This window comes from Electrophorus electricus, chromosome 11, assembly GCF_013358815.1.
Source record: "Electrophorus electricus isolate fEleEle1 chromosome 11, fEleEle1.pri, whole genome shotgun sequence".
Taxonomy (NCBI): Eukaryota; Metazoa; Chordata; class Actinopteri; order Gymnotiformes; family Gymnotidae; genus Electrophorus; species Electrophorus electricus.
This window is the reverse complement of record NC_049545.1, coordinates 9507633-9533045: the sequence shown is the minus strand read 5'-3', so window position 1 is coordinate 9533045 and position 25413 is coordinate 9507633. Positions and strand designations below refer to the sequence as shown.

The following is a 25413-nucleotide window of genomic DNA, read 5'->3' as shown; positions in this document are numbered from 1 at the left end:
TGTCAAATTTGACATCCGGCAGGTAATTAAAGAGCACATTTAATTTCCATGGCCAGTCCCCAGAGTCAGTTTAACTGCTCCTCGATGCCTAGCTTGGGTTACGGCGCAAAACGTGCATGACTGTGTTGACACTCGAGAGCCACTACCTAATTTCTTTGGCGACCTGGGACAACTTTGACCCCAACCCTGTTTATGGAGGCGAAAAGCTGGAGCAGGAGTTGCCAGCTCACAGACCTGTCAATGCTTTCTATTCCTGGAGGGTGGAAACCTGTTCCTTAAAGGGAACAGGTACCAGTGCTAGAGGGGACGGAGAGAGAACTGATGCAGCTGGAAGTCAGGAAAAGATGTGTTGCTGCTGGGGGTGGGGAACAGGGCTAGAAATGGAGGCAGATGGGGAGAAGCAGAGAAAAGAGAGAGAGAAGGACAAGCTGGGGTTCTGAGTAGGTGCCAGCACTGATCCTGCAGCAGCTGCGCTCGTTTGAGACAATGCTTAGCAGGGCAGCTGTGTGGATTTAGCCCTCCAACTCAGCTCCACCAACCATGGTGATGGTGAACTGCTTCCCAAATCTCTTCACAAGTCACCATTAGCATATCAAATCACAGCTTCGAAGGAAAACTCCCATACAAAACCGCAATACAAAATGATCGTTAATATGCACTCAGCATTCATCCGCATGACATGTGCTGTCCACATGGACAGTTAAGAACAGCCAGAAGAAATCACTGCTCTTATGAAAGAAATTGTTTGATCATCTTTGTTATGCTGCAAACTGTGGTATTGAAACAGTGAGTGCAATGAGGAGGAGCACTTTGATGTTAGGCGTGAGTGGATGCAGGATGTCATTATCTTCCCCACACTAAATATGAGCAGGATCATTATTTGTTTCTTACTACATTTGCTTAACAGTCTCACAATGATAATGCTTCCCTATTGCATACCACTTACAGTTATGTGCAAAATAACAGCAGTCTAACATCACTGATGTATTTAATTACTGATTTTGATAGAAAAGATAATACAGCAGGGGAAAAAAATTCATGACTAGGTGTAGCCGAGTACTGGGCAACCAACAATCAACAGTCATGACATGCTCACTGCTAATTGGGTGTAATTGACTCATTTAATGAAAGGGGCGAGTTCAAATTAATAGCAGTGTGCAGTTCAATTATTGAGGTCATTCATTCCATGAAGAAACAGGTGTCAATTATGGCCCTTATTTAAAGAAGGAGGGCAGCAAATGTTGTACCTGCTGGTTTTAGCTCTTTCTCAGTGAGTAAAATGGGTCGTTCCAGACATTGTTCCAAAGGAGAAAGAACTTTGATCAAGAAGTTGATTGCAGAGGGGAAAACATATAAAGAAGTGCAGAAAATAATTGGCTTCTCAGCTGAAATTATCTCAAATGCTTTAAAATGGCAAACAAAACCCAAAACACATGGTAGGAAAAGACATACTAGAATAACAAGAATGGCAAAGAAGCATCCAATGATCAGCTCCAGGGAAATCAAAGATGATCTTCAGTTACCCGTGAGTACTGCAACAATCAGAAGATGCCTATGTGAAGCCAAACTATTTACGAGAAACCCTCGTAAAGTACCATTGCTGAAAAAAAAGACATTTTGAAAAGGTTACAGTTTGCCAAAGAACATGCTGACTGGCCTAAAGAGAAGTGGTGCAACATTCTATGGACAGATGAGAGCAAGATTGTTCTTATTGGGTCTAAAGGCCACAGACAGTTTGTGAGACGACCCATAAACACTGAATTCAAGCCACAGTACACTGAAGACTGTAAAACATGGAGGGGCAAGCATAATGGTTTAGGGATGGTTCTCATACTTTGGAGTCAGACCCATTTATCGCATACCAAGCCCCATGGACCAGTTCGAATATATCAAAATACTGGAAGAGGTCATGTTGCCTTATGCTGAAGAAGAAATGCCCTTGAAAGGGGTGTTTCAGCAAGACAACGACCCCAAACACACCAGCAAGCGGGCAACATCCTGGTTCCAGACCAACAAGATTGATGTTATGAAGTAGCCAGCCCAATCCCCAGACCTCAATCCAATTGAGAATTTGTGGAGTGACATCAAAAATGCTGTTTTTGATGCAAAACCCAAGAATGCAGAAGAACTGTGGAATGTAGTCCAGGTAAGCATTGCCTTACAATATTTGTAATAAAAATGACCCAAAGCTTTGCATTTACAGTAAAACACTTAATGCCCAAGTGAGGTTTGTTATCTAAAAGAGTAATAGAGTCATCATTCAAAACTATTTGAAAAGCTCACATAATTTTACTATTTCCCAAATAAATTCTACGCTTGTAGTGTTCTTACAGCATGAAAGGAGTTAAGTGTGAAATCACGTGCATTTTCTGCATTGTGTGCTGCTCGGAAGCACTGCAGGTCTAAAGAGCAGCGCCAACGGAGCTCTCCATGGTTCTGAAACCGTGAATTTCAGCAGAATCACATGTATTATGCATCCCATCTGAACTGAGAGACTTAACACTTGCAACACTCAAGCAAAGCAAATTCATTTTGCACTCTAGATGTGGTGGAGCGGCTGAATGCTAACAAGCCCTGTGTTGCAGAATGGCCCTGCCCCATCAGCGAGCAGGAGATGCTGAGCAGCAGTGGCAAGGCTGCAGGGAAGATACAGGGCATCAGTATGCAGGAATACAACAACAGTGTATGAACACCAGAAGGAAGTACAGTTCCCTTTATCACTTCAAAGACCATACGCAGGAACCTAGACAATCAAACTATAAGAACTGACTCGCAGAGAATTTTCATTTTGACATCAGGCATTTGAATGCCTATGGTATGCCTGGCGGTACGTCTATGGGAGATAACATGTACACGTGTGTGTGTTTTATATAATTACTCTGACTTTATACTATAGGCCTTCTAAATCTTGTGTTTGAATTATTAGGAATCACAGGCTTAACCTACAAGAAGAATGTTGAAAATATTTGAGGAAAGTGGATAAGTGTTAAGATATTTATACTGAAATGTTATGTCAATTTCTCTGAGGGGATAGAAGAAAGGCCTTTTCAGGTATAAATACTCACATATTATATAGAGTTAACTGCATTATATACTACAATAAGTTAAATCAAATTAAATGTATCAAAATTAAATCAAATTATATGTATTAAAATGACAATGGTTGTGCTCATGAACAGTTGTTATGGAAGTTTAGAATTTTTTGGATCACAAAAATATTTTTTTCATCCAACTAAATATGTTCAATATACTGCCTGTACTGTATCACTTTAGTCCAAGAAAGTATATCTTATACTAACTAAACTAATCAACCAGGGGACATATATTCATTAAAGGGAGCAGTTGCAACTGCTCATTAATGCAATATTTCTAAACAGAGAGCTGAGTGATTTAGGTGATAAACAGATTCAAGAAGCCTCAGAATTTATAGAAATGAGGAAACAAGGCACAATCATGAATAAAATGTTTCTGGTTATCCAGACAAGTGTGCAATGTATATCAACATTTATTCTAATACCTTTCAGTTTGGATACTTTTTTCCTGTGTAACTATAAACAGATCATCCTTCCTCAGGCCCTCAGGGGCTGGCTGTGAAACTCAATAGTTCTGAGGCTATTGACTGATTAATACTTTGTCTTCTCTGAATGTCAATGTCTATCAGTCAACAACAAGGTAGTGTATTATCATCCATTTTTAATGAGGAGTTCACAATGAAACAGAGCCCCACCGGACAGCATCTGTACATGATGTCTACATGTCCAATCACTTAAAGGCAACATGACAGCTTACTCTATAAAGGCTCATCTCACTTTTAGAAAGTGCACCTTCTTTCTGTGCACATAAACATTGCTAGAGCCCCTGAGGCTCTGGGGAAAAATTAACATAGAGATGTTTATTTAGCCAATAGGTAAGAATACAGAAGGTGGAAATATATTCTTTAATCTAGATTACATTGCGTCATTCTGTAATGCTGGGTAAAACCCAGTAATGAAGCAAACAGCTAAAACACTGCACATCTTCTTAAAATGATGGCAGCCAAACACTTAACCTTTAAAGACCCATGGAAACCATTCCATCTTATCACACCTTTGTACTTTAGTGCATGCTTGGTGCCAAACAGGTTATTAACATTTCCTGCCACCAGTGCCACAACCTGTTATTAGCATCTCAGCACATGGGGGAGATGGAAGCACATGAGTGAGCAGCCCACGTCACTGGAATGTCCTCTACACAACGCTCCTCCCCTGCCCAGCTCAATGCAGCACCACGCACCACTCAAAGCGGCAATTATGAGGTTACGCTTACCATGAGGCGGGCAAAACAGCATGCAGTATGCTTCAGGTTGGACAAGCTAGTGAGCCGACACTTTCCCAGCCGTAGAGCTAGACCCGCTCCTGTAGTGTCAGGCTACTTTACAATAGTGGGCAATATCAGGGCTGCAGATATTTCAGAAGAGTGTCCCAAAATTGGAAGATTGGCACTGGAGATGTGAGCCTGTTTTCTTCTTTGTTTTCTTACTGGATGTATAGTGGCACAAGAGGGGGCATGAAAAGATGGGCTTTGGAAAGCAGAATTAGTACAGTGAGGCTAAGGTCACAAGTCAACAAAAATATCCCAGTATATATATATTTTTGCAGATAAAAAAGTCAGCAAAAAGAATCCTGAACGTTAAAAAGGAATTGTGTATGTAAAAGCCAGCATTTATGGCTTTAAAAAAAAAATTTAATTAAATAAATCTTACTGTAAATAACTCTCCTGCTGTCCTTTAGAGACACCTAAGGCAAAGTATTATCCTCCAGAGCAGCCACATAAAGTAATGGGGAAACAATAACACAAGGTTAGTTTGGTTTGAGGGAGACACTAGTGAGAGTAGCCAGCACCAAGGACAAGTACCACTCAGCCACTTCAAAGACAACAGCAGCTGAAGCAGCTCCCTCTCCCCAGGTCCCAGGTCCCCCAGCTGCATGGAGCTCCAGAACTGGCTGCAAAACAGTCTCAGCATTGCAGCTTGTGTCGGACAATGCTAATGGTTTTGCTCCTGCCAGTAGGCCCTGGACTTGAAGGCTTAGCCCTGGCTGGCTGTCCCTACTGCCTTGCATGCATCCCCTGGGCTTCTCAGAGTGAACCATACCTTCCTGCTGAACCTTGACACTACATATTTCCTTCAGTGCTGAGATACTATTAATAGTGTAGTGATGAGAAAAAGAAAACATAACAGCATGACATGAGCAGGGAACTATTTCTACATTGTGTCAGATGTAGGTATGGTATGATGTGTAGCTTTACAAAAATTACTTTTAATCCCCCTCAAAGCCCAAACTTGCATGTAGGGTGGATCATGACAAAAATTAACAAGTCTGAAAAATTGATACTTTAGTGCCTCTGTCATCAAATGCTACAGGAACAACAGCAGCAGTGTGCAAATCAGTTACAGCTCAAAAATTTAGCAGTGGTAATGGGTCATGCTTTTACCTGCCTTGGCCTAGCAGATGAGTATCAACAAAGCATGTCAGAAACCCAAGAACTTCCATTACCGAGACTGCAGCTGGAAATCAGTCCAGCAACCAAGATACAGAATACTTAAACAAGCCTACAGACCACATACATGTGTGTAGACCACATACAAAGCCTACACACCACATTCACAAGCATACAGACCACATACACAAACCTACAGACCATGAACACAAGTCTATATTCCACATACACAAACAAAGCACATACACAAGTAAAAATTGTAAACTAGGGATGATGGAGATCATCCTGAACCAGAATTTGAATGCATGTTTCAGGTTTCACAATGCAAGTAAATGATACATAAACGAAGAATAACTATGCTATAATTTCCTACCATATTCTATTTATAATATGTACATTAAAACCTTAAAGATCCACTATGTGTAGATATAGTTAAAAATGTGCAACATTTATTGCATATATTACAGATACTTTACAGAATTTCCTTTGTTTTTGTTTTTTTTTACACTCACCGGTTACTTTATATGGGACACCAGACTAATCCTACATAAGACCACCATTTGTTCTCAGAACAGCCTCAGTTCTTTGTGACATGGACTCCACAAGGTGTTGGAAACATACCTTTGTTATTCTGGTCCATGCTGAAATGATTTCTTTACATAACTGCTGCAGATTTGTCAGCTGCACATGCGTTCTGCGAATCTTCCCTTCTACCACATTCCAGTGGTGCTGTAGTGTATTCAGATCTGGTGGTTCTGGAGGCCACTGAAGTACAGTGAATTCATCGTTATAATAATGGAACCAGTTTAACTTCATTATCATTCTGGAAGTAGCCATTATAAGATAAATTGTGGCCATAAAGGGATGCCCATGGTCAGCAACATTTCTCAGATAGCCTGTGGACTTCAAACACTGCTCAACAGGTATTAAAGGGGCCCCGTGTGTGTTAAGAAAACATTGCACCATTACACCACTGGCTGAACAGTCTGAACTGTTGACACAATGCAGGTTAAGTCCATAGATTCATGTTGTTTATGCCAATTTTTGACCCTACCATTGGCATTTCGCAGCAGAGATTTGTCAGACCAGGCAATGTTTTTTTTTTAATATACAACTGTCCTGCTTTGGCAAGCCAATGTCCACTATATTTGTGGATACCTGTTCTTGGCTGACAGGAGCGGAACCCGATGTGGTATCCCACTATCCATCCCATCCGCCTCAAGCTTTAACAGATTGCACATTCTGAGATGCATTTCTGGTCACCGTGGTTGTAAAGACAGGTAATCTGAGTTACCATAACTTTTCTGTCAGCTTGAAGAAGTCAGGACATTCTCCCCAATTACTCAATGATGCATTTTTGCTCCCAAAACTGCTGCACACTAGATGGTTGGTTGTTTCTGTGGCAACAGTCTGTGTAAACTGTTGTGCATGATAATCCCTGGAAATAAGCAGTTGCTGAAATACTCAAACTAGTGTGGCACCAATGACCATGCCACAGTCAAAATCATCCAAATAACATTTATTCCATTTATTATGTTTGATATGAAGTGAAGCTCTTCAGCTGAGTCTGCTCTTTGGTCACATGATTAACTGATTAGATAAGTACATAAATGAGCAGGTGTACAGATTTTCCAAATAAAGTTTATTTTTATGATTTCACACAAAAGCCTGCTTTGTTAGAATGTATATATTTGAGTTCATTCCTGCTGAGAACACACTATAGTCGTTCTGACCCCAAAGGCTTTGTGCTGGACTCCCTGATGAGGAGAGAGAGGGAATGACAGCTGATTGTCGGGTGTGTGCTGTTCGCCTGTCGACTCAGAAACAGCCGGCGTGTTGCCAAGCAAGAGAGGGTACACACACAACAAACACACTGGGTATACATGTCTGCAATCCTGTCTGCATTAAAGGCAAACAAAGCTCAGCCTTTGGACACAGGAAGGGCTGTACTCCCTTATTATAGATACTGCAGTAAAACATAGGTGCTTGGTTGGCTCTAACTCAGATCTTAGGGGTTTTGAAGGATTAGGCAACTGTTCTCCATAAAATCCTCAGGAAAAAGAAGACTAAATAAGTAAAAGGTCACTAATTGGAGAGCAGATCCTATTTCAAAGGAGAATCATTTTGGCAAAATAGCTTATTTGTCAAAGAGAGAAAACTGAGATTGCAACAGAGCCGAACAGTAATTAGCTTGGGCAAATAAAATCAATATAATTTTATTGGTTTTTTTTCTGTCTTTCTGACAGCTTACAAATAACTGCTGCTCAGATAATGTATTTATAAAGTTATTTTCAATTATATTTGTTGACAAAAGGCACGCAAATTGTTACTTGACAATCCAAAATGTATTAGCAAAATAATCATATATGACATTGTGTATAAGAATGCTCCATATCTATTTTCAAGATCCATAACATGCATTCATGTATTTTGTGTATTCAAAGTGTATTCAAAGTGTCTCCTGAAGCACTTGCATTTACACATTCTAGCTGAGGGGTAAGTGAATGGCCACAGGAAGACAAGCTAAGAGAAAGTCACTATGCCATCTTTGTTGTGTAACCACAATGAGAAGAATATAAACAATGTGAATGGGTAAAAAAAAAAAAAAGCAAAAGAAAAAAAAAGCTCATTAAACATCCTGACCTTACACTCTACTCAAGTCCCTGAAATTGCAATTCAGCATGTCTCAGGTGGCCTGCGCTATTAACAGGGCTGCTCTAAATATCCTAGCCGCACAGTTTAATGCTGCACCTTGGTTAATTCACGAAAGCCATGAGCATGTAGTAGCATTCCTTGCAGCAAGCTGCTGCCATATGACACACTGCTGAGTTATGATGAGCACATGCCACAGGATCTCTCTCTATCTTTCTATCTGAGAAGCCCCGCCCCCCACAAGTACCACACCAAGAAGACGTGCCTCTTTCAGTCAGCTGTGCCACAGATCATATTTCACCCTCTTAATGTTCCTAACAAGCATGCTCCCCCTACACAAGTGTCAAAGCCTGGCCACAAAGTCACCCTGCCAGAAAGCTCCTTCCTCCAGGAAAGATGCCAGACTCTGCCATTCTCTTCCCGCCATTTTCATGTCTTCCTGGAAATGGGATACAGTGAGACATGGCTTGTATTCTTAATGGTATGTCCATCAAACACACAATTACCGATCCACCACACAGCTAAGTTATGAGTTGAATAAAGGCACCATTTGCAGTTGTTGGGTGGATCCGACTCCTTAGTGAGGCCCGTAAAGTGATGGAAAGTTTTAATTCAAGTGTATTCGATTGCTAAACAATACAGACATAGCCCTGTTCGTTTTTTTAACAACTTCCATCTAAAGAAGCAGAGTCACAGTGTCATTTTCGGATGCTTGCTCTGTTGGAATGCTTTTTCATGTAGGTAATGAAAAGGTAATGAAGACTGGAGATTTCACAGATGTCATTAACCCTATTCATTTAAATAAATAACAAGTTCAGCAGCCCTATGTAAATGTGAGAGACAGACTCTTCAAATAAATGTAATATAGCACCAATAAAATGTTTTCACATATTCATTAACATATTTTTAGGATAAAAGAAAACCACCCACCCTAAGGCTGTCTCTTATGCTGCCTAGCCTGCCTTTCAACCACTGCTGAGGACGTGCTTGGGCGGGCTAAGACAACCGCCCCCCCCTTCCCCCCCACCCAACCACCACTACCGCGAAAGAAGATGAAAATACATTTAATTAACATACATACAAAGTGTATTTTTAATTCAACTTTTTATTTAATTAACCTTTTGATTAGCAATTATTTTATTACTTATGATACATATTATGATTGCGCTTAAATGTATTTACATTCGATGACCTAATAACAAAAATAGTCAAAGCCCTGACTCGATCACGTTCTGCGTTGCTTCATTATATTATAGGGGTTCACTTCCGTTTTTCCTAGCTGTTAGCTAGCTGATATGTACCGTTACAGTTACAAACTGCATATTCGAAAATACAGCATTTCATACCGTATAGTGAAAAAATCTAGATAGTCGCCTGATTCTGTACCGCAGTCGAAGAGTCGCAAAAAGACGACCCAGCCGCTAAAACTGCGCGGTCTCTGTCCTCCTCCTTCACAAGCTCACCAGCGAAGCTGTTGGCATTTTATAGTGTTGTGGACTTTGCCATAGACCCGTCTTGGTGTTCTTTGTATAATATTACAGTATTCATTTGTTAATCTAAATAAGGCTGGTGTTTGTATGAACTGGTGAACGTTTAACTGGATACACACAAATATACAAGACTGGTCGATGCATCTGAATTCAGCGCTAGTACTGAAATCAAGTTAGCGAGGGAGGAAAGGGATTCAACAAAGTGATTCTGGCGCCGGGGCTGCTTCCGACCAGGCATACCAACTTTGGTAGACAAAGGAATTTGGAATTTAACTGCTCTTAAGAATTAAGAGCAGAATATCTGAATCCAGGATTGAAGCATATAATTAGATTACTCTTTATTAGCTATTTGCTGTCCACAGTTCCGCTGACACGAAGCCTAGCAAAACTTAGTCTGCTTTCAAGTAAGTATTTCACAAAGATAGTTGAAGATTACTTTCCTATTAAAAAAAAAAAGATTTCAAATCATCACAGATGCAACTTAATGACTATTTTAAGTACAGAGTGAAAACTAACATGATCAAAAGTACACTCAGAAAATATTGCATTACATTTTCTTTTGAGGAATTAAATACTGTAGAAGTATTTGGATTCATTCTGGCATGACTCGTTTTACTTATATTGAAGGTATATTCCTATAAACGAATTCCTATAATAATTTGTCTATAACCATTAATGTTATGACGTGTAAGTCAGGTCATTATGCAGGACCATGATGATTGTGAGTGACGTACACGTACGCAATAAGACCTCACAAGAGCTTGTTGGTTTTAGCGTCATACTTCAGATAAAAGGGGAATTCCAGAAACACCCACCACACGAGGAAGGATGGAGGAGCGTGAGCACATTAAATGTTTCTTTCACACAAACGTGGCACACGCTATTTATGTAGGTCAACATAGAAGCAGCGGGCAATGGGGTTTTTTTTTTGTTTGTTTGTTTTAACCGCTGGCCCAACATTCCCTGATAGTTGTGTAAATACTGTATTGTTACTCTTTAACTGTGTCAGATGGCGATCATGATCACAAATGAATAGTTTATACACAGAATACAGAAATACACACAAAGCACTCTCCCATTACAAGTCACCAGTGTAGGCTATAATATGCAACATTTTGGTAGATATTAACCAAAACAGCTTTTTCACGATACTACCCGCACATTATACACATCTCTGTTTAAAAATGCGGACAAATAGATCATATTCAAACAAAATACACTGCAATGAATTTGTATTAAGAACTTTTGGACTAAAAAGCAGACCTAAAATTTTAAGCTCTGTCAGCATCATCTCATCTAGTGCTGAAAATGTAGGCCTACCAAGTTTACAAATATGACATGAAGCTTTTTCGCGAAGGATCAGATTTCTTCTTGGCCCGCTTCAGCAAATATGAATGAACGTGTTCTTATGCGATGCGTAATCAGTAAAGTGTTTTAAGGAAACAATTATACCCAGGCTTCACTGTCATGGTAGCCCATGAGTGAACTAAACGTGAAAGGTCAGTTACCTTATTTTTGATGTTACAGTGGCAGCAGACAGTCCACAGGTACTTGAGGGTCCTCCACAGGAGGATGATGAAGAGACCCCCGAAGAACGTCACCATGGATGAGGCAAGGAATGCCCACCACATTGCGCTCGCCATTTTTGTCACAAGGTACGTCTGGTGAAAACGGGATCATCACCATCTTTGACATAGAGACAGAAGAGTCCGGATTTTTATTATAATTAATATTATTACTCATTATAGAGCTGCTGCTGCCATAGGAAACGTTGCCATCTGCCAGAGCTAGCATCTAGAAGCTTTGGAGAGCTCCTGCCAGCGCCCCCAACCCAGCCAATCAGCCATATTGCTTCAAATATCCCTCGCCGCTCAACAGTATTTTCGATCCAATTTCTTCAATATGAAATATTTTTGTTCAGCCAAAAATTGTTGCTGTACACGCACAGTGGAGAGAAACCGCAGGTCTGCGTCGCTTTGCACGAGACATTTAAATCCGCAATAATGACGACTTACATTTTCATTTTGAGTGCTTTTCCAAAATTTCCAAAATCAGTGCAATCTAAAACAAATATGCATGTTGTGGCCGTGACCACCACTTTTCGTTACTGTTGTTAGCTTTAAGGTTTTACAAGATCAAAATGAACCGTGCTCTTCAATCAGCTTGAGTGCGTCCAAGATCACGGTCTTCATCCAGGGACACGCTTAGTGGCAGCAAATTGGTATTTTTCTCAGAAACGCCAACTTAATCAATGTCCTGAAAGGGTTTGAGTTGAATGGCAAAATCTTCTAGTCGTTCGCAGTTCGAATGAGAAACCTGCTCAAGTAACGGCGTTTTCATTAATATTTCGTGCTCAATAACAGCTGACACGACGAACGTCTCTGTCCCCATCCACTTGCCTCTGTGTTTCACAACGCCAGCTGATCCAACCCGTCAGATCTAGCTCAGAGATTGCTTGGAGATTTACAGGTAGGAAGGCGGAGCCAAGCCATAATAATAAAGAACACACCGCTCTAGGGCAGTTTAACCGTTCTTTTCGCTCCGTTTTGACTTGGACTTTATTATTTTGTCATATATATATATTTGCATGACAAAGCAGGATACATGTACATATCGCAACTCCAGAGATAAAATGGCCAAAATAGCAACGAAAACTGTCACTCCTTTACATGTTTAAAAAATGTTAAAATTATATAATTTTTTTTTAATTTTAGACCATTTCTGTGTATTTTGCGATGTTATCATTTCCTTATATTAAATTTGATTTGTTTAGCGTTTGAAACTTGTTGAGCAGATTCACTCACTTTTTCTCTCACACATATAATGACGTTGAGTATTATTAGTATATGAACTACGTTTTAAGAAATAAAAGATATTGGAGATCATTTAAGCAATTCCCAAAATATAAACAAAGCTTAGCATGAATAAGATGTGAAAATGATTTATGGCTTAGACTTAGTGTGTCTTATCTGGGAAATAGCGAAAACAAAATCTTCTGTGGGTAGATAGGTAAATGAGACGAGATACAACTATAATTTTGAATTAGATCTGGGCATCTTGGTCAAATTTCATTATAACGATTAATTTAAATTCAAACGGAAGTAAAACAGGGTCTATCCATACACAGTCAACTGTGTAAATGCACCTAAAATCAGACGAAACCCCAATTCTGTTGAAACATGGCGTTGTTGCAAATCATGGCCTTCACTTAATGTAGCTCTCTCTGTCAGGAGAGGGCAGATAAACACTGGTTGACCAGTAGTGGGTGGACACAAGCTGTTACACCTCCTAGTGGGCAAATAAGGGAATACATAGTTAGAGTATAACATGCAGGGCCCCAGAGCCCTGTTGCCCTTCAACAAATAAATTAATAACGTGTATTATGTATTATTAATTACAGGAAGCCATCGTTTGTAAGATGCAGTTGCAGTATGGTTAACTGATAATTCATAATGTGCCCAAATAAATTAGGTTGAAGCAACTATATTTAATTGTATTTAGCATTTTAGAATATTTAATTAGTAATGGTATTTCTAGTTTTATTTTCTAAGAAGAGTACCCTTCCTGTAGCTCACCAGTTGGTAGAAATGGCATGTATAGTCAAACAGGCTTCCACCATGTTATTTATGGAGGGCAATAGGATCCAGGATTGATCATCTTCCTGGAAACCTTGCCCAGCTGTCATGTAACAGGGCTGAAGAACCCGTTCACATAGAAGAGCATGGCATTGTGGACAGATGCAGCCACTATACAACCACTGAGGTGGTAATCCATTCACATTCCAAGGTGTGGAAGTTGGAATACATAGTGAATCTTGAGCTATTTTGGTGTGGGAGAAAGTAAAAGCAGGCTACTTGCCTGCCATTTCAGCTAAAGCTGAAAAAGGCCATTTAACACACTAACCCAGAAAGATCACTATCAGACAGATTAAATCTTCTCAAGTTCAGCAGAGCGGTCAGCAGCTGTCTTGAAACATATCTGTGGCAGGGCAATAAGACATGTTGCGTGAAGCTGGAGGGCATACAGAAAGCTTCCATGAAACTTTGCAGTTTAAGAGAAGCTGTAAGCCAAAAACATGCAAACAAGGCAAATCGAGGACAGAGGAGGAGATGCTTTCATTTCCATGATAGGGACCAGCAATTACCAAAGACAGATTCAGTTCTCCATACACACAAATCAGTGACACGCTACAACTGTACATTAGAACGCATGCACCTTTGGGACAGGACTTCACATTTATTCTCCTGTTATTAAGCAGCATAAAAATAGTTTAAAAGCTTAAGTAATCTATAGCGCCAAAAAAATGTACATACTTTAATGCTTCTTATGAACAGCAACGTTTTTCTCTACGAAGAACTGAAAACATGAAATTGAAAATAGGGCTACATTAGGCAAGTCTTAAAAGAATTGACAGATCTTAGAGCTGGTTCTTATTGTTAAAGACAAGTTTCAGTAACAGTTTTACCGCAATACATACAATATACAGTACATAATAGAATCATGAGTCCATTTTCATAGTTGCTTTTACACTGACAACAGCTTGGATACGGGAAAAGACAATCAGAAAAATAAATACAGAGGAAAACCCCATTTCATGCAATTAAGTTCTTATTGTAGAGTATCAAGGTAAGCAGTTTTATTTATTCATATTCAAGCATCCACAAATACTTGCATCAAATTTAAAACTTCTGCTGAATTGTGGAGGTTTTCTGGTGAACAAGAAGCTGAAATGTCTGGAATGGAAATTAGGAGGAATTCTACTTAGTACACATTATAGCTCATATGGCCAGATGATTTAATATAACAGGACCAGATCAAAACCAAAGAAAAGATCTGGAGCCTAGATTCATCAGTTTTAGACATGCAAGCTGAGATTTAGTCTGTGTAATTAGTTAAAAGTAGTTAAAATTTGCTTTTGTTGATTTCAGTTCTGTTAACTATGAACAAAATACATACAACCACTCATTTATCAGAAATGTCATGCAAAAGTAGTGTTTGCTTGGACATTGAGTTTATTTAACGTACTGGCAGTTTCTCTGAGTACTTTTCTGTCAACGTAAGTGTATGGTTTCTCATGAGTGTATTGTCTATGAAGCAATAGTACATCAACTTGTGCATAGTTTTTCAGTATTCCTTTCACCATTACTAATGATGTGAGAAAAAAAAAAAAAAAAAGAAAAAAAAGAAAGAAAGAAACTAACATTGTCAAATGCTAAAATTCTAGTAAATCACTATGTAAATCTAAGGTGGCTCAGTCGGAGACTAAGAAGTATCCCAGACAAAATCTTTTGAGAACATGTAGTAGAAAGGTAAAACAAAACAAGAGTCCTTAAGAACCACCCTTCTCCCCTCTGTGGCAGATTTTCTTAATAACTGCAGTGGCGAGGCCGCAAAGAGATCTCAACTCCAGCAATTATCGCCTAATCTTCCCAATCTTCCTTATAGTTGGAGACGTTTCATCAGCTCAAAGCAGGAGTTACCAATGAGACAACGTCATGCTCAATTAGGGGACCTGTCAGTCTACTGCATGTGCTTGGTCTCTTTCCAAAGGGTATATAGTGCAGCTCACTGGCTAAATGAGAGATTTCAGCCTGCAGCAGAATGAATATACCTTTCAATCACCACCTGGACTCATTTAATAACATAGTGTCATATGGAAAATGATTTTTATTCTGATGTTAATGTCTTTAACATTTCATACAAATTACATACTTTTATAATATTGAAAATCCCAATCATAACAGTACCTGTCTTCTAGAAATTCTTCCTACAAACAGCCATGTTGCATTGAATCCTTGTCATTTAAAACCTTATCCTACCTATTCAGAAAAGGTTAGGCACAAGTCACTGGAACCAAATGCCTAATTTCAACCCAAATTCCACATCTGGACTGATTTTCCTTTGAGAAAACTGCAATAAAAATCCCTTTTTAAATGAGAAATGTAAAAATGCAATGTTGTTTCTAATTTAAAAAGAGGTAATTAATGAAATGTATGGAACAAGTGATACAAATAAATGAAAATTAAACTAAAAGTAATAAAGCAAAGTACCTATTTTAACCTCTACTGATAACCTAAGAACAGCTATTGTTTAGGGTCCATAACATTGGAAGTGCAAAACAAAAATAAAAGAATTGGACAAATTGAATTTTGGCACATCATTAACTGGTGGGTCTACTTGTTTGAAAAAAAATATTGATGAAAAATGTGTAAAACGTTTAAACAGATTTAGCCCAAGAAACCCAATTATATTCACCATGCATCTCTTCCTTCCATGTTGCTTCTCAGTGAGTACATATAAAAGTGACTGACAAAGCAAAAACAAGAAAAATACAAAAAGAACATGCTTTTATCCGCTAAGACCTGACTGGACACCCACTACACCCCCCTAGGCTGATAGCCTAGTCAAAATACATACATAAACATCTTCATATTTTTATTATATATATATATATATATATATATATATATATATATATATATATATATATATATATTTATCTCCATCCAATGTAGTACACAAGCTTTCCAGAGAAATAGGACATTTCAGAGGTTCTTCAACAGCTGTTCATAACATCAGAAGCACCTACTGATGAACCTGTCTCACATGTTCTGTTTCTCTGGTCTACTACACTGCAGTTTTTTCTACCTATATTATATATATGAGAATACACACATACAGGTTAAGTGAGTGCCTGTACTTCAGTACTGTATGCATGAGTACAAGTGTTACATTTAAAATTTCAATGTTCACTTTTAAATATATTCTCCTCTATGAGAATCTTAACACAGTGGTCTGTCTAGCCCTGGAGTGCAATCTGAGGAGTTTCAAACACCAGCCATTCACCTCAAAAACATGCCATTGTCATACGCTCAGGAGATCTCCGAAGGCACTTCCATTTGGCCCGTAAAAACTGCTTGGCTGCTGCTCAACGCAAAGCAAAATATAAGCACTATGACTCCAACCAACGGTCATTACATTTACACAGACAAGCTTTCCACAAGTCTTTATCCACAACATGTTTTCAGTACTCTTAACTAATGTATAGATATACATGTGGCATTTTGGTCAAACCTGGGGTAGGATACAGGGCTGATTTTGGGCTGGGAGTAAGGAGAGGGGACACGGGGTATAACTTCAATATAAAATAAAGGAAGAGTACACATTCAAGCAGACATTAAAAGAATTCAGCGACTGATTCTTCTGTAAACAAGTGTCTTAGATGCAGCATTACTAATCATTATATGTCCGTCAGGAAGACCAAAGAAAAACAACAAAAACTTCAGTGCTATAATCCTGCATCTTCGCAGACACACACACACACACGCGCGCACACACACACGCGCACACACAAATAAGAGGCTCTTTTACAATTAAACAAAATGTTACAATTCAAATAAAATGAATAATGACAGGATAACTAATGGTGATGCTCACTGTAGTGTACCTTTGTGTGTAGTGTGAGTGTAAAGCATAGTGTTTGTAAGCTCAGTTGTGAGAGGTGGTAGGTATAGAGGGCTGCGTTCAACACCTATGGAGAGCCCTGAGGAGTCCACAGGACTTTACTCTGCTCCTGATCCACTATAGTCACAATCTGAGTGCAAATGTAGGGTAACGTGCCTCCTTGGACGATACCTGCCAGAGAAACAATCAGGGCCAAAAAAAAAAAAAAAAAAAAAGCATACGGCTATTTACATCGAACGGCAGACTCATCACAAACAGAATGATTGATGTCTTCAGTCGGGGGGGTGTATATCCAAACCTGTAAAGAATTTGCTATACTCCTGTTCTATCTTCTGGGAGACCTCAAACTGCTCCTTGGAATGTTTTTGAGATACCTTATCCCGCAGATACACTGGATCTTTGAGTTCTCTACACAGGGCACAGAGAGAGAAAACCCTCGACTGACACATCCATAATCTTCCAGTCACAGAGATATTAACATAGGCATTAATGCTGTTAGCACTCAGAAACAATTACATCAAAACAAAAGCTTAAGCTGTCACAATGGAACAGACATAATCCTTTGGAGGGAGGGAGAGAGAGAGAGCGGGAGAGAAGGGGCAGGGGCTTGGAGTTGCACACACAAATGACTACATAAAAAAAGACTCATAAAATGGATCGAAATTCCAGCTGTTTGATAGTTCAGTTACTAAACTCTGGGTGTCAGGTGGGTGGCTCATAGGGACAGAAAAAGAAGTCAAATATCTGGTGTGCAGCTTGGCTATCTGCACTGCACTTTCCTAGAGTGGGTATGGGGTGATCTCCTTCAATGTTATAGTTAGTGCTCTTTAGCAGGTCATGCATGACGGGCTTTGTTCCCAAGTCCAATACAGTGGGGAGAGAGGAGGCTTGGGTTCTACAGCTCATGGGAATTCTGCAATTTGTGGAGCTCTACTGGGATAATTGCCCACCATTAGTTATGTATGTCACCCTATGTATGGCTATAATGAAATTTAAGCGTACACTTGTGCATCTCTATCAGGGGTGTAATTTGGATTCAGCAATCTCTGAAGTCCTGACCCCCTCAAATACTCTGCAATACCCTATACGTTATTGTGCATTTCACAACTTTACACAGTACAGAGTCAGCTTGTTCATGCAGCAAAACAGGATACACTGTGTGGTGGATATAGACAAAGCTTTCGGCAGTGCAAAGCCCAGAGAGCAGCAGCCGCGCCTCAGCGGGCTCGTCTTTGGGAGGATGCGTAGCAGTTTTACAGAGAGCCCAAGGCGGACTGATGTAGCCATGCGCTTAACACCAGCAGCTTGCAGGGGCCTGGGGACACGCTCTGCTGTAGTCCAGTCGGCATCACTGAGCCTCTCCATTTCACAGGCTCCTCCCAGCCCCAGTGGGAGACAGTACACATCCCAACAGGGCCAAAATGCCCCGACAGGGCTTTTAGCAGCGTTTATGGAGGTTGTGTGACTTACTGGGGCCTTATGAATACCTAGGACAAGGACAAGACGGAACTGCAGGTCCTAGTCTCAGGAAGATTAGTAGCCATGTGCTTTTGCACATCCTCTAAAGTGAAAGGTCTAGTTAAAAGGAGCATGTAAGGGTGTGGCCACTTACTTTATCTGCTTTGCATTTTTGTAGCGAATGAAAATGACGATTGGGTAAATGTGTACGCTGTGAAGCCGTTCGATGGCGTGAGGTGCAATGTCAAGCAAACAGTGACAGTCCTATGAGAGAGAGAACACGACACAGCACAGAGCAACTTCAAGTCATGAACGACAAATGGCCGCAAACAGAGGAACAGGGGATGTTAGAATAAAACCCACCCACTTAAAGCCACCACCAAGGAGACTTCACTATGGCCTGGACTACATGTTCTAACACTGCCGCAGCAGTTTGAAGCATGTCAAGCTGCAAAAATTCATAGAGACTTGTGAATGCAAGAATCAGCAGCAACTGAAAATTTCATATCTAAAAGCTCAAAATGGTTTGCTTATGTTTGCATTGTGCATAATTAATGGAATCATATCCTTCCATTTTAAATTCAGGTTTCAACAGAAGCCATCATTTACATGTTACCAAAAACAGTTAACAATCCATGGTTGTGGCTTTAACGGATACTAAAACAAACCATGTGACTCAACTTATCAAATCAATTTTAACTTTAATTCTTTTTTTTTTTAATTCATGATGCAAATTAAATTTGTCTTTCAATTACCCCATTGAAATCTGAATCAGCAAAATATGAATCTATGCACCCAAAATGAACAGCCTGATTCAGAGGGTAAAAATACAGTAAACAGGTAAATGAAAATATAACAATGTTAACAAAGGTTTTAAAAGTAATTATGCCTTCTGTAACATCTGCAAACATGCAGACTACTGTATTGAAGAATTGCGGATTTTGTTGTTTGATGTATTATGTTAATGTCCTCCCAGCCTCAAAAAATATCAATATAGTGGGATAACACTAAAAACAAGACAGAAGTATGAAGTCAAACTTAAAAACCTCTCTCTAAAACCCCACCATATTTCAAAACTTCAATGTTTCCATCCACCTTGCCTTTCAGCTGGGCTCTCTCTCTGTCTTTATAGCCATCCACACTGAGCTTTTACTTGGAAAAACAGTTGCACACATCATTGAGACAAGTGATTTTCTCTGCATGCTTCCACGCAACCAGCACGCCCTGTGAACACTATGTTTGCATGTTTTCTCTAAACCTAATGAGGTAATTATGAACCTAACTGGTTCCCCAGGATTTCAACTGAGAACCAACAATATCAATTTTCAAATTCAACAGTGATTGTTGCCACAAGTGGCTCATCTAACTTTGACAATTAGGCTTTTAAGTGTGTTTTTCTTCCACGACTGGCAATTATAAGACGATGTGCATTATAATAAGCATATGAGCAACACATTTTACATAATATTAAAGTCTATTTTGTGTTGCCCCAGGTTACTGATTTTAAAGTCTAATTAAAACTGTCTAACTGCGAATACCTCAACAGTACATTTGAAAAAGATGTGTTATGTAGTAGGTAGGACCCCGAGGTTGGAAAATAAAGACATCAAATGTATCTTATCCTAACAAGACCAGCATTTTTTTTAATGCAAAAAATATATAATTATTATTAATAAATATATGACTGATGTTTATACAAAATCTGGTCAAATTAAATAGAGGTTCTGGACCCACACAACTATTTCACAAGCAGAGTGAACTTAAAGAAAAAGGAAATGGACAGACCTTCTCTGTTATCTCCTTGATAGAGGCCACGGTTGTCACATCAAAGTGACCACTCCTCCGTTTATAATCAATGAAGAGGCAGTCCTTCACTCCTCGTTCGATGGCTTGCTGAGAGGCCTTCATCACCTCTGCATCATCACATAAGGCAAGGTTGGCTTTCAATCATTTCGTTGCTCTTAAAGTGTTATCCAGCAGGAATACTGAGCATCACCATTACAAACATGTAGGTTGAGACAAAACTCAAGCTAATTAAAAAGGCTAGAAGAAGGCACTGCGTGTGCTACTGGGGGCATGGTGCAGGCACTTACCCAGTACGCATCTACTAAATTTCCCTGGAGACTCTCTGACCAGCATGTCTTTAACGGGGTCCACAAGTGGACCCAGGATCAGCACAGGTCTGGGAGATGTGCAGTCTACCTTCTGCACCCTCTGATAGGCCAGGCTCACACAGTCTGGTCATACACCACAGAGTACCATACACACACAAAACACACACACTTACAGCCAAAAGAACTGTACAACCTGGATAGAATGTACTGCTGGAGCAGGCACACAGTAAGTATGCAAACCCATAATCAACAATATTTATAATATTTAATTAAAGTTGTTAAAAACTTTTTTTACTAAAGGAAACCGATTTTATTTTCCTTATAACAGTGCCTACAAAACTACAGCATACTAATGTTGTGAACACAACAAATTGCTCAGAATAGTGGAGATCCTCTCACCTTCTAAAAATGGAATGGAGTCGGTGCTGATGGCATCCAGGGCCAGCAAGTCTTTGCCATCTTTGGAGCTGCTGCGTTTGTGCTTCTGTTTCCTACGGAAGAAGGACCTGCGGGCGGCGGCGGAGAGTGTTTTACTGGAACCCACCTCGTCCTTCAGCTCGCCCATACTGTGCCTGCGGTAGAACTCCTGATCCATCCTACACATGCACACATACACACGCACATGCACACCGCCACCCGCCCCCGTGAGTGCAGCTCAGTCAAAAGTCCCCAGACACCAAGTGCAGCATTACCAATTACTTCCAACATGTCCTGATATCAGTCCTCTGTGCAACAAATTTCATTAAAGTGTTTTGTATATCTGTACTGTGGCTTCACTCACATGTATTTACTAGGGATTTGGCCACTTTGCATCTTTTGTGCATTTTCATCTAGTTGCCAGGCCATCCAGATACCAAAATTGCCCTTTGGTAGTGTGTTGTCCACGTACAGGATATCGTCCTTCTTAAAGGGGAGGTCCTGCTCGCTCTCTGCCACACGGTCATACAGCGCTCTGTCAGACACAAGAGAGGTCAGCACCATGACAGAAACTCAGACAGAATAAGTGTGCTCCAAGTGAAAGTCCTATGGTTATTGGTAGTGGTTGCTATGACCCCTTAGCACAGCTCACTCCGGATGCATGGATGGGTGCAAATTATTTACTGCAGATGACATCATTATTGTGCAGGTGGAAAAAGCTCCTACAACAGCTGCACGACGCCAAGCGACGTTTGCAAAGGCGAACCCGGCTATTTTTGAACAGCGCATGATTCACATACTTCTCATTGCAACCATACCCATACAATGCTTTCTGTCTCAGACCACCTTATTACTACAGCCACTATTAGAATCGGCGAATAGCTGACACATGTAAAGCTAGCTTTTACTGTCAGACGCAATCTTATCCCCAGTCCTATACGTAGCTGAAGAGATTAAAAGCGTTCCATAAATGCACCTTCTACGGACTGTAACCAAATTTAGACCAGTCTATATGAACAGAGACGCTAGCATTTGTCTATGAATTCACCAGGGGCTGTCACAGTGTTGTGCAGGGTAAAGGAAGCATGCTTTGCATGATGATGCTCCATGCTACCTGATATAGAATCCATCTCCCTCAGTGTCTTTCAGATGGATGAACTCATCCGCACGATGTTGGACTTTGAATATGACCATTTCTGCTGGCTTGAGCATTTCCAAGTAAGCCTCTTCTGCAGTCTTATTCTTCATAGACACCGAGTTATACTGGGGCAGAGCGAGGTACAACACAGACAGAGAAATGAAATGGTGCAGTAGATGAGCAACAGAATGACCCCTCTCTTTGTCCCAGTCTAGAAACATATTCTGACACTACGACACCCACAGAGTGGAAACGGTTGCACTTTGCTCTCTTGTACATTATGTGCCCAGTTATTGATTTCCATCTGAGGAAAACTGAATATGTTGGGAGACAAGATGACACTTCTGTTTTTTGTCAGGATGAGGCAGAGCTCATCTGGATAGCCAGCTGGGATCAGTCATGCCAGAGACAGGATATGACCAATTTCCCTCTCCTCAGACAGAATACTTGGGATAAATGAGAGAGCAAGAAGGAAAAACGGTGATCAGTGGAGAACAATAGAGAGACAGAGAAGTGCCCTGGTAGTGCAGAACAAAGCGTTCTCTGGGACCGGCCAGAACAGCTCATTCATTCACTCACTGTTAATCAGAGAACAAAGGAACCACTGCACAGAGCAAGTTGAGAACACTCGATGCAGTTCACACACATACACAAGTGGACACACACAGAAGAAAACTGCATGCGTGCTAAATCTAAAGGGAACTGAAGGAAATTTTAAACCTGCTGAATTAGCTTGCTAAACATAACATTCTCTTTAAATAAATCTTGCTTCAAACACAGCTGCCAAAACAGGTCTTCACAGGCCACTGATGCATAAAACCCTGAAACTCCAGCTGAAAATGACTCAAGTATCTATCTCATCAGAGTGTGTGTTACATTGGGTAGATCAACCAGACTAATCTTTTATTAGCACGATTACATTCATTCACACAGAGTTCAAACAGCACAGCACCACGTTTCTGTTTACACAGTCTGAGTGATATTTGGTTTGGACACGTTTCATTTTTGTAGAGACCTTTACCTGCCACTTCAGTGGACACAGATATACCTTAATGTAGTAAACATGGATTCTTATGCTACTATTGTGGTTGCGGTACGAGGGGACGGGTGCTCCTCTCACCTCCAGGATCATGTCTCCAGGCATCAGGCCATCGCCCCCCCCTGGCAGGACTGTCCTCCTCCAGCCTCTCCACAAAGATCCCACACAGGTTCCCCCCACACACCTGGACACCCAGCTCCATCTGAGACTTCCTCACAGATACCACCCGAACCTCCGCAAGCTTCTTAGAGCTCTCTGACGACATTCTGTGACAGAAACAAAGTGTGGCGGTTCTAACACCAGCTGATCATGCAGACATTAGATGCACTAAATCACCCTGATTAAGTTTATGATTAACTGTACACTGCATGGCTTATAAAGTACGCAACAGTAATTTGTAGTCATTATGGAATGAGTGAGTTTGTCTGTGCGTATGCAAGATTGATACACAAGACAAACGGTGCACCTGCTGAAGCTGTGCGGGCTGGTGGTAGGTGTCGTCTGCTTAGAGGAAGGTGTGAGGGTTCCTTCGTCCTGCTCGCTGAGGGTGTCGATGGTGGAGTGGTTATCCGGGGTGATCGTTCCGCTGCCTTGCAGAGTGGGCTGGCTGCTCACTGGCTCCACACGAGAGCTAAAGCGATGGTGGAGCAGAGGCATTAAAACCCATGGCCAGTGAGGCGTGGCCGGGTGAAATGGGGGGGGCACATACCTGGAGCGAGAGTGGTTGCCATGCTGGTACATGTGGGGGTTGTACTGGGCCATGATGGTGATGGTGTCACACTGCTGGCCTATGACCAGGCGTGCCTGCTGCTCTGTGGCATTGCGCAGGTTTATGCCGTTATACTGAGGATGAGCACGAACAACAAGGTGACACAACAGTGACTCAACAACACGTGCCATCCACGTACCTTCCTACATGGATAACACTGCCATTAAAAAGCTGACAGAAATGATGAGTTCAGAATGAGTTTGTTTATATTTCTGATTGGCCAATAAACTGGGGGCTGCCATTTTTAAATGGATTTAATCAGCAAACAAGACAAATGTAACTACCAAGAGAACTCTAGATAATATCAACTAGCAAACAGTAGCCCATTCATTGGTGCTAGCCCAATTGGCTATAAGTGAATACTGGCTAGCTAAGCTAGTAGCCACTATTACTATAGGCTGTCTGACACTGCCCTACACAAATCTCAAAATCACAGTTGCCTGAAGTGTTTATAACCTATGTAACATATATTAGTGAAATCATTGTACCTTTTTATTACAATACATACAGAAGAACATAGCATTGTGCTTGAGGCCTGGTGGGAAAAGAATCAGGAATTCTCTTGGGACCTGAGTCTGGGTTCCAAACTATTTTTAGTTCTTCAAATGGTGCCAAATGACAATGGGGAAAAAAAGCCTAAGGAGACAGCCACAGCTGTGGTACTGACCTCCAGTAGCTGGTCCCCATACTCCAGACCTGCTTGATGAGCGATGCTACCTCCGGTCACCTTGGACACAAAGATGCCTCCATTCTCACCACTGACGATGGAGATGCCCAGAGGTTCCGCCCCCTTCTGCACGATGACGTTGCGTGGCTCCTCCAGGTACGGCCTGCCAGAGTGCAGACAGCAGGTCAGTGTCTCCTTCAGAGCTCAACACGCACCCAAGAGCAGCGAGTCGCAGTGCCGTCCATGAAATACCACCGTACTTTCCCGATGCTCCACCGGCCCGATTCACTGAACTAAACTCACCAAGCAGGTGAAGATGTGAATCGAGTGTTTAAGAACAGCAGAAACAGTGGACGGTGTAGGAGTACTTCCGGATAAAAGACTCAACGCTGAGAACATGGCCTGCAACATCCGCACAGAACAACGAAGCTGTGGGCCAGAGAGCATGGCCATGCACCTGGCAGAGCGGGAAGGGAGCGCTAAGCACACCTGGGGTGTGACAGGTCCAAAGGCAACCTCACTAGAGGATTGTACAGCGGCAGGACCATGAAGCACAGGGTGTTTGCATGAAGGAAATAAAAGATCCAGAAAGGTGAGGAGTTCTATTAACTCACTTCAAAAAGACCTGCACTGAGAGGAGATCCACACAAAGCTTAATTAATAAATAGTGCACCAACTAAAAGTTAGTTTATAACCGATTTGTAAAGGCTCTAGAACTCACAAGTAG

General features: G+C 40.8%; 2 protein-coding genes across 2 annotated transcripts in view; both read right to left on the bottom strand.

Annotated features, from left to right (window-relative positions):
• Positions 1-12020, bottom strand: part of kcnma1a (potassium large conductance calcium-activated channel, subfamily M, alpha member 1a) — a 132206-nt gene extending 120186 nt beyond the window's left edge. The window contains 2 exon segments of the mRNA XM_027013091.2: positions 11129-11251; positions 11253-12020. Of these exon segments, the coding sequence (XP_026868892.1) occupies positions 11129-11251; positions 11253-11414 (285 nt within the window). The 5' untranslated portion in view covers positions 11415-12020.
• A 4105-nt stretch (positions 12021-16125) lies between these two features.
• dlg5a (discs, large homolog 5a (Drosophila)) overlaps positions 16126-25413 on the bottom strand; it is a 35671-nt gene continuing 26383 nt past the window's right edge. The window contains 13 exon segments of the mRNA XM_027015173.2: positions 16126-17255; positions 17383-17492; positions 18697-18806; positions 20328-20455; positions 20636-20779; positions 21056-21252; positions 21438-21608; positions 22188-22336; positions 23332-23373; positions 23375-23516; positions 23717-23881; positions 23960-24093; positions 24687-24849. Coding sequence (XP_026870974.2) covers positions 17152-17255; positions 17383-17492; positions 18697-18806; positions 20328-20455; positions 20636-20779; positions 21056-21252; positions 21438-21608; positions 22188-22336; positions 23332-23373; positions 23375-23516; positions 23717-23881; positions 23960-24093; positions 24687-24849 — 1759 coding nt within the window. The 3' untranslated portion in view covers positions 16126-17151.